The sequence below is a fragment of the Cebus imitator genome, unplaced genomic scaffold (genome assembly GCF_001604975.1).
Source record: "Cebus imitator isolate Cc_AM_T3 unplaced genomic scaffold, Cebus_imitator-1.0 Scaffold310, whole genome shotgun sequence".
Classification (NCBI taxonomy): Eukaryota; Metazoa; Chordata; class Mammalia; order Primates; family Cebidae; genus Cebus; species Cebus imitator.
Window position 1 is genome coordinate 1,842,405 of NW_016107625.1, and position 10,620 is coordinate 1,853,024.

Sequence of the window (10,620 nt, forward strand, 5' to 3'; positions counted from 1 at the left end):
GAGGGAGGAGAGAGGGGAGAGGGGAGAGGAGGAGGAGGGGGAGGAGGAGGGGGAGGAGATGATGATGATGATGATACTGATGGGACAGTTATCCAACTTTTGTAAGAGTACTTTGCAGAATCCTAAAACAGGAGCTATATAATATTTTGCTTAAATATTTTTTGCTTACTTTTAGTTAAGGTTATATTCATTGTCAACCAATAACTAAAGAGTATTTTTGCCCCATTACCACTTGACTTTCATACTGGAATCAAGGGCATGGATTTCAGATCATGCCTCCATACATTCCAGGATAATTATCTCAACTATATTATCTGGCACTGATGCCAAATATCTAGTTGGTGCTAAAGGCAGCTGTGCGAAGCATACAAAAGCTACTTTTAAAACATAAAAGCTGGTTCTAGACTTACTCTCCATTTTGAAAGGCCATCATTAAGATCACAAACCTAGATTTCAATAATGGAACAGAAAACTCACTTGAAAAATGTATATTCATTTATTCATCATTAAATTCTCCCAGCTGTCCCAGCATGCTTACCTTTTTACGTACTCCTTCTTGGGTGCTAGACAGTTTGAGCAAAACAGGAGGAAGGAATTTAGATATAATATTCTGTAACTGTTCATCTGTTTCAGCATGGCCAAGTCGTAAAAAGACCCGTTCAAGCTGATCTATAATATAAAAAGAAAAAAAGAGAGAGAGAACTTAGCAAACCAAACACAACCAAGACCAATTATTTTTATAGCTTATTCCTTTTTTCTGTACTGCAATCCTTCAGTCAGAACTTTAACCATAGCTAGCCCTGTACAGATGACTTTGACACAGCTACAAAACACCACCAAAAAGGTTAATTGTACTATCCTGATCCATGCTTTAGAATGGGGGAAAACAAAACCAAGAATAACAGAATTTTCTCCCACATGCAATGTTATTCAGTTTTTCTAAAGGAACTGGATACTGGAAAAGATTCAGGATTTCTGAAGGCATTTTCTGGAACTACTGTAGTACAGCAAGGCAGCAAAACTTTAATCAGATACCATCAGATATTAGGGAAAATGTATCTATCCTGGTGAAATCATCTTACTGATGAAGTTTCTCCAAAGACAGAATCACTGCACATTACTGTGTTAGGGTTACCTAGTTAGAAACACAGCTAAGTTTCCCCAAGAAAGCCACTGTGAGACACACATGTTAAATGACACCATGGGAATGCTCTCAGCAAAACCCAGACTGTGATAAACTACAGACCAGGCAACTTCTTCAACCAGTACACTGCAGGGGCAAGAGGGAAGGTGGGGGTAAATGGGAGCATACGCAAACAACTAGATATTTGATTTTAAGGAATTACTGTTAAAATTGTTTTAGGTACTATAATGGTATTGTGGTTATGTTTGTTTTTTAAAGACCCCTACAAAAATTATCAATGGCAATTAGGGAGCTTTATAAAGAGCTAAAAATGTTCTATATTTAGATCTGGGTGATGATTACAGAGATAAATACATTTATAAAAATTTATCAAACTCTACATGTTCATACCTTCTACTGTACCTACTATACTTCAATTTAAAATATATATTTAAAGATGTCATTTTTTAAAGATAAAAAGATGGAAATATTTGCAGGTGAAATAATAGCTACTGGAATTTTCTTTAAATAATGAGGAGACACTCGGAAGGCGTTATATAACTAAAACCAAGATTGACCACTAACTGATAATTATTCAAGCTTCATGACAGATACTGAGAATTACTATTGTGTTTGCCAGAAATTTTCCACAATAATTTTCTAAAGGAAGATAGCTTAGATAGATATAGATCGCTCATTAGATCAATCAATGACAGGGATACAGATAGGTACATGGATAGACAGATCAACAGATTGATTGATCAATCCTGTGTAGCAAGAAGCACACCCAACATCCAAAATTGATCTTGTTTTTCAATACCATTCTCCAGTAAAAGGAACCAAGTTCCCTGGAAAAATGGCTGAGTCTAGGACTTGGGGCCAGGCAAAAACAAGACGCGCCTGAAGCATCTTGCAGTGCCTAAAAGGAAATGGAACATGGGGTCAGGCATGGTGGCTCAATCCCAACACTTTGAGAGACTAAAGAGGGAGGACCACTTGAGGCCAGGAGTTTAAGACCAGCCTGGTCAACATAGAGACACCTCATCTCTACAAAAAAAAAAAAAAAAAAAAAAAAAAAAGAAATGGAACAAGTCAAAAGGATACAGGAATCAACCTGAAAGAACTCCTAATGGCCCAAGCCATGACAACAGAAGGAACAAAATAACTAACAGTACTGGATTATAAGCCAAAATATAAATCTACATGAGTCCATACAGTTGGAAATAATTATTGGATGATAAAAGAAACTGGGGGGAAGGAGGCAAATTTTTCTTACAGGAGAATTCAAAATAATATATGTGGCTATTTCCCCCTACAGGAGGTGGAGCTTAATTCCTGCCCACCCTCCTGCTTGAAGGTAGACTACATTTAGTAACTGCTTCCTTAGAATACAAAAAAGGGAAAATGTTAACTTCACAGTAAACTGCCAAATACTATCTTAGTCCAGTGAAGAAGGTTAACCTCGTGATGTCATGCAGATATCGTGTGTCCCTGAAATGATGTGACAAGAAAGGCATTTTACCTCTCTGGTATTCATCACAAAAACCCATAACCCAAATCAAATGATAAGTAAAACAACAGAAAAACCCAAACTGGGGGGCATGCCATAAGACACCTGGCCAGTACTCCTCAACACTTTCAAGATCATGAAAAATAAGAAAAGACTAAAAAACTGTATCAGACCAGAGAAGGCTGGGAAACATTACTACTAAATGGTACCTTGCACAGGATCTTGGTGGGGGGAAAACGGACATTAATGGAAAAACTGGTAAAAGCCAAATAAAGTCTCAAATTTAGTTTAAAAAATTAATAAAAAAAAGAAAGAAGGGATGGGGGAAAGAAAGATAGGCACATTCTGAGACTACCATACGGTGATTCTATTTGATAAATGCTGAATGTTTCTGTAAAAGGAGTTCTCAGGAATGCTGAGTTCAACTCACAGTGTTTCTGGAAGTTACAGGTAAAGGAACAGCTCCTTAGTGCCTTACAGCTCTTAGGCCGCAGAAATTGCCTACGAATTTGAGCTACAGAAACTGGAAAGAACTGTTATGTGGACAAAGGCAGAAACTTAAACTCATAATAAATCGACCTAGAGAGTCTCTGCCACAGTTAAAGAAACCGGGGGGTGGGTGACGCAGGTGGAATATCTAATCCCTGTTACTTTTCATGCCATCATTTGGACGCTTCCTATGTATGCCCAGTATAGTACCTAACATCTTCCCTGCCTTACGAGACAGGCAAATGTAACATCGTAAGCACAATAAAATTATGAGAACGTGAGAATGGGAAGAAAAAACACCAACCCCCATGTGAGAGGGTCCCACTAAAACAGGCTGGGTACACCAGAGGAAGAGGTAAAGCCTTCTACCTGCTTTGAAGTGAATCAATTTAACACTGTTAGACCATCTTTACAGACCCATCTATACTTAAATAAAAGACAACCTTGTTCAAATTTCACAAATAGGAAGAAACATCAACATCTACAGATATAGCCAACTACTAAATTTTTCTTTCTTTTCCTTTTTTTTTTCCTAACAAGACAGAGTCTTGCTGTCACCCAGGCTAGTGTACAGTGGTACTATCATGGCTCACCGCAGCCTCAACCTTCTGGGCTCAAGTTATTCTCCTACTTCAGCCTCCCAAGTAGATGGGACTATAGGCATACACCAACACACCCAGCTGATGTCTTATTTTTTGTAGAGACAGTCTCACTGTGTTACCCAAGCTGGTCTTGAATCCCTGGACTCAAGCAATCCTCACACTTTGGCCTCCAAAAGTGCTGGGATTACAAGCATGAGCCATCACGCCCAGCCTAAGTTTTTTGAGTATAGTTAAACTTACCATTCCTTCCTTATAGGACTTCTGACTTTCTAGTTATGCTAGAAAAGCCATTTTCACTGCAAGATTTTTTAAAATATTGTATTGTGCAGAAAATAATTAACACAGACCTAAGACTGCTACCTGTAGAAAGGCTTGCTTTCTAGCTGAGCCTGGCCCTTGGCTGGCATCTGGAAACTTGGATTTCAGCAGGGTTTCCACCATTCCCAGAACTGCTAAGAGTGGTTCACTCTTAGTGTGCCTATCTGTACAAACAACGTTGTTTATGCTGAACAACAGCTTCCCTTCAGGGAGGAGTTTTGGTACATTTTAGGAAGAAGGTACCAACATGACCAGCCCCAAACAAAAACCTGAGGCATCAAGTCTCTGATGAACATCTCTGGTGGATACCATTTCACACCTTTTGTCACAACTCCCTTCTGGAGGAATCAAGCATGTCCTGTGTGACTCCACCAGAAGGTTCTTAGAAGCTTGCACTTGGTTTCATCCAGACTGCACGCACATGCCTTTTCCCTTTGGTGACCCTGCTATACTAAATCTTAGCTAAGAGTACAAATATATGCTGAGGTCTCTGAGTCCTACTAGACAATCACTGAAGCTAAGAGTGAACTTGGGAGACTCCTGCAAGGTATATTTATCTATGTTTTCTTCCAAGCACACTTATGATTTTGCTTTCTGCATTCAAGTCTTTGATCCATCTGGAATTATCTTTTGGTATACGGAGGGATGTAGGAAACAAGTCTTTTGTGGGTTTTTTAAATCTTCTTAACTGTGTAATAACACATACAGGAAATCATATAAAACATAAATGCACAATTTAATGAATTATTATAAACAATCTTATAACTAACACCCAAGTCAAGAAGAAAATTTATTTTGAAGCCTGCATAAAGATCTGTACTGGTCTCAAAACAGAACTGGGAAGGACTGAAAGACTGTATAACATAAAAAAGCACAGTAAGTTTTTGAGAACTCACTTAAGGTCACAGATGTAATTAACAGCAGAGTAAGAATAAGAATGGAGTCTTCTGACCTTTAGTCTAAAAATCCTTGCCTATACAACTGTCTCCAAAAATGGCCCTATTTTCTATCGGGTACCCATACTATCCATACTATACCCTATACAGGAAGTTTTGAGAGAATATCCGAAGTTTCACCAGAATGTGTCTCATTCAGGCGGCATTTATTACAAAAATGGAAAAATATACAATTTCAAAGGTCAGAAAACAGCACTAGAGAACTCACTACTATGATTAAGAAGCTAACTCCATATGTGATCAACTGCAATTCAACCTTTCTCCTCTTCCTCCCTGCTCATCAAAATTCTCTCCTCCTTCAAGCCCCAGCACCTTCCTAGTTTCACAGTGGAGCACTCATTCTCTTATCTAGGCCACTCATTCAAGTAACTACTGAAACTCTACCATGTGCCAGAGTTTGGTGGTCATGGGTATAAAGAGTGAAGAGGAAAGACGTCATGGGTATAAAGAGTGAAGAGGGGGCCAGGCACAGTGGCTCACGCCTGTAATCCCAGCACTTTGGGAGGCCAAGGTGGGTGAATCACCTGAGGTCAGGAGTTCAAGACCAGCCTGACCGACATGGTGAAACCTGTCTTTACTAAAAAAATTAGCTGGGCATGGTGGTGCATGCCTGCAGTCCCAGCTACTTGGGTGACTAAGGCAGGAGAATTGCTTGAATCCGAGAGGCAGAAGTTGCAGTGAGCTGAGATCACACCATTGCACTCCAGCCTAGGCAACAAGAGTGACAGTCTGTCTCAAAAATAAATAAATAAATAAATAAATAAATAAATAATTTTTTAAAAAGAGTAAAGAGGGAAAATGTTGTGCAGGCTTACCTCACAGGTATGTGATAATTTCATGCAGTAAGAAAATAACAGAAGGCCTGGGACAGACTGTTCTTGAACAACAGCATTTAAAGACGGAGGAAGGAGAGTCTGAAAAAGGGAATGATAAGCAACAGACAAAAATAAAAAGAAAACTAACATGGGGTCAGAATAATTAAGAAAAGAAAGATTTTCCTAGAGATAGCAGTCAACCATTTCAAATGATGCAAAAAGATCATGCAAAATAAGAATTGAAAAGAATCCAGTACATTTAGCAATAGCGTTCACACCTGACCTTGGCTCAAGCGGTTTCAACGAAATGGTAGAGACAAAAGCAGACCATGTAGGGTAGAGGAATCCAGTGGAAGATTAAAAAGGATGTGAGGAATAAATGACAACTCTTTAGAAACTGTTAGTTATGAAAAGGGAAGGGGAACCGTTATTTTTTCATTATTTCAATCAAACAAGAGCTCTGAGCACATTTAAATAGCAACAGGAAAAGGCCACTAGAGAAAGAGAAATTGAAGAGGGAAAAGTTATTAGACTGTGACCCTGAGAATATGGGACAGGTTAGGATTTAGCCCAAGGTTTGAGGAATTATCCTCCATAGGACAGGAAGGCCATCTCTGCCATTATAACAGGAGGGAAACAGGAAGACTGGTGTTGATAAAAATCAATGTTATAAATTTTATGGAAGGGCCTGAAAGAATTCCCTTCTGATGATTTCTACTGTTTCTGTAAAATAGAAGGCAAAGTCTTCTTCTGAGATTTGGAGAGCAGTGTGACAATGGTAGGAAACGGCTTGCAACAGAGTGAAGAAGAGAAGAAAATTGATTGGTAAAATGAACTACAAATGTGAAGAAAGTGTAACGGACCCAACTGAGGTTAGTGAATATAAATTTATAGCAGCATTAGTCCACACAGTCAAACAAATAAAAAATAAATCTATCCTTTATTCCCCCTACCCCTATAGCATTTACACTAGCATCTAATCACTGAAAAAATACAAGCACATACAGACAAGATTTTCTAAATCTTCACTTACAAATGTGATTTTAAAAAATATCCTTCATTTCATATCAACCAACCAAAAATAATTTCTGCTAAAAGAAGTATCTACAGTTTGTGTGCATATACATACACATGAGACACACACATTAAAAAAGTATACAATGCCTCCATTGCATATATTATGGGAACAATTCCAAATGGGCAATTATTTATAACCTATACAATTATTATTAATATAGACTTGTGAAAACCCAACTAATGATTCTGAGGGTCTATAATATAAAGGAGTCAATGGACCTATATTTTCATGTCAGATACATTACTGGATTCAGTTAATAAACTAAATCTCTCTAAGGTTATTAACAAACTTGTCTATTAGAAACAGCATAAGACTGGTTCATAAGAATGTTTTTGTAAGAACATTATATAATGTTTCACAACATTGTATCTATACGGCTATCATTTCTATATGTATATCATATCTAGATATAGCTATATCTATATGGCTATCATATTATATGTGTAGTTTTTATATTCTTGTATAATAAAGAATTTAGGTGACCTCTGTCTATGCTCCTGAGAGGTAAGCTCTAAGCCCTTGGGATTTCCCCAGTAACTGAAGTGCCTTTGTTATTCATGGTGGGCCCCTCTAACCACATCTGATAACTTATGCTGAGGAAGTAACTCATAGTGGGCCCCTAGATCATTTATGCTAAGAGATAACTCAGGATGGGGGTTAATCACACTGGAAAGACTAATCATCTTATAGGTTTCAGCCAGGTGACTGGAGGAACAGGGTAGGGAGCTAGAGAGGGAAAGGGGACTGGGCGGGGGGTTGGTGTGTTAGAAACTGAGTCACGTGGACAGTGATTCAATCAATCAAGCAATCGTGCTTGGTCAATAAAAACCTTGGACACCAAAGTTCAGGTGAGCTGGCGAGCTTCTGTGATCAGCAGTGTATTGTGTGTATTATCACACATCCCTGTGCTGGGAAAGTACCCTGACATAACAGAAGCTTTGTATCTGGAACCCTCTCAGGCCTCGCCCTACAGGTCTCTTCTTTGGCTGGTTCTAACTTGTATCCTTTCCTATAAAACTATAACCATAAATACAGGGCTTTCCTGAGTTCTGACTCATTCTAGCTAATTACTAAACCTGAGGCGGGGGGAAGTCCATGGAGACCCCCAAATCTGTAGCCAACAGGTCAGAAGTGAGGGTGGCTCTGGGATCACAGGAACTTGTAGGTGGCATATAAAATCAATTTAGTCTTGTGGAGGACCATCCCCTTAACCTGTTAGGTTTGGCAACGTAATTATATATGATATAAAATATTTTATATAGGTTATATAAACATTATACATAATGATTCTCTCTCAGAATACATTATTCCTTTAATTTTAACTTTTTCTTCCCCCCCCCAACTTAAGCTCAGTGGCAAGAAAAAATTATTATCTTTTTTCTTTTTTGTATTTTTTGTAGAAATGAGATCTATTGTTGCCCAGGCTGCTTGTGAAGTCCTAGCCTCAAGGGATCCTCCTGCCTAAAACTCCCAGAGTGCTGGAAATTACAGGTATGAACAACCACATCTAGCTAATTTTACCTCTTTTTTAAATAAAGTTGACAACTGCTACAAAAATAAGTATTTTAATAAATCAGGAGTCTACCAAATATTTGAGAACACACATTCCATCACCTAGCAGCAAAACATGAATTATTAGTAGAATCCCACCTAGAGTAGGAATCCTACACTGGTTAATAACCCCATTTACTACCACCAAGGAAAACTGAGCCAGGCCAGAAAGCTAAAAATCCCGTGTAACAATACCTGAGAGACACAAGAGCTCATCATTTGGAGGCATAACTTAATACAAAGTCATAATTACATGATTTTAAGGGTTCTTTTTTTAATTAATTCTAAAGACAGACCACAATGATACAACTTGCAATTATAAATCCTGCTTTAAAAAACTGGTTCATTTTAAATTACCACAAATATGGAATATATTATTTAAAAACCTCCCCACACAAAAAAATACCAGGACCTTATTAATTCACTGGTAAATTCTCCTTCATAACTTCTTCCGGAGAAGAGAAAAAGGTGGGGTTAGGGGATGGTAGCAGAACATGTCCCTGATGTTAACAGGCCAGAATAACCTTGATACAAAACAAGGGTATCACCAGAAAGAAAGATAAAAGCAAATAAAAGATGTATATCATGAATATAGAGGAAAAATAAGATAATAAAATAATATTTAAATCATAATACATAAAATAAGTTTAAAAAAGTAAGTCAAATCCAATGATATATAAAAAAGATAATACATCCTACCAAAATGTGATTTATACCAAAGATGCAAAGTTGGTTTAACATTTAAAATCGGTGTAATCTGCCACGTTAACACAATAAAGAATAACAATCATGTGATCATCTCAATATATACAGAAAAGGCATTTGATCAAATTCAACATCTGTTCATGCTAAATTGATGGAAATAAACATTTCTTCCTTTTTTGAGATGGAGTCTCGCTGTCACCCAGGCTGGAGTGCAGTGGCACAATCTTGGCTCACTGCAACCTCCGCCTCCCGGGTTCAAGCAATTCTCCTGCCTCAACCTCCGAAGTAGCTGGGATAACAGGTGCGTGTGGTCACCATGCCCAACTAATTTTTGTATTTTTAGTAGAGACAGAATTTCACCATGTTGGCCAGGATGGTTTTGAACTTCTGACATGATCTGCCCACCTCGGCCTCCCAAAGTGCTGGGATTACAGGCGTGAACCACCTCACCTAGCCAGAAATAAACTATTAATGTTGAATAGACAACTTCCTTAATCTGATAAGAGATTTTTATAAAAACTTACAGCAAACATTGTATCTAAAGGTAAAGGACCAGTTTTCCTCTGAGTTCAGGAACAAGGCAAAGATGTTCACTATTACCAATTCTTTCAGATTTGTACTGCAAGTTTTATTCAGAGCAGTAAGACAAAGAAAAATAAAATACATTAAGATTAGAAAGGAAGGAATAATATTTTCATTATTTAAAGATAATGAGTGGCACACAAAAAATCCAAAACAATCTATGGATTTATTAATAGAATAACAAAACACACAAACCAACTGGAATTTAATCATTAGTATAAACCCTTAGTAATAAACCATTAGAAAACAAAATTTGAAAACACCTATGACAATGACATCAAAGCACATCAAATAGATGAAAATTAATCTAGGGAAAAATATGTAAGACCTCTACACAGAAAAATAAACTATATTGCTATAAGAAATTAAGGAAAACTTAAAGGATACACCATATTCATGGATTAGACAATATTATTAAGATGTCAATTCTTCCCTAAATTGACTTATAGACAATATAATCCAAGCACAATCCAGCAGATATTTTGGATAAAATAAAAAGCTAATCCTAGAGCCAGGCACAGTGGCCTGAGCCTATACTAGCTCCAGGCCAGCCTGGGCAACACAGGAAGATACTATCTCAATCAATCAATGATTGAGTGGAGGAATAATTTTTAAAAGTGTGGATACCATTAGAAGGAAAAAGAAAAGCAGATTCTTTCTATAATTTAAAGAAATGCAAAGGACCAAGATTTGCCAAAACTATCCTGAAGAGGAACAGCAGCTAGAGGACTCTGGTTAGATTTCAAGGCTTATTAAAAACTATAGTATCCTGGCACAGTAGCTCAGTCCTGTAATCCCAGCACTTTGGGAGGGCAAGGCAGAGTGACTGCTTAAGCTCAGGAGTTTGAGACTAGCCTGGGCAACATGGTGAAACCCCATCTCTACCAAAAA

At 37.7% G+C, this 10,620-nt stretch overlaps 1 protein-coding gene across 4 annotated transcripts in view; it reads right to left on the reverse strand.

The window, feature by feature from the left end:
• LOC119467608 (proteasome adapter and scaffold protein ECM29-like) overlaps positions 1-10,620 on the reverse strand; it is a 50,421-nt gene that overhangs the window by 17,026 nt on the left and 22,775 nt on the right. For all 4 annotated transcript variants that reach the window (XM_037729550.1, XM_037729549.1, XM_037729547.1 and 1 more), the window contains one exon: positions 539-669. In XM_037729550.1, coding sequence (XP_037585478.1) covers positions 539-669 — 131 coding nt within the window. The remainder of the gene's footprint in view (positions 1-538; positions 670-10,620) is intronic.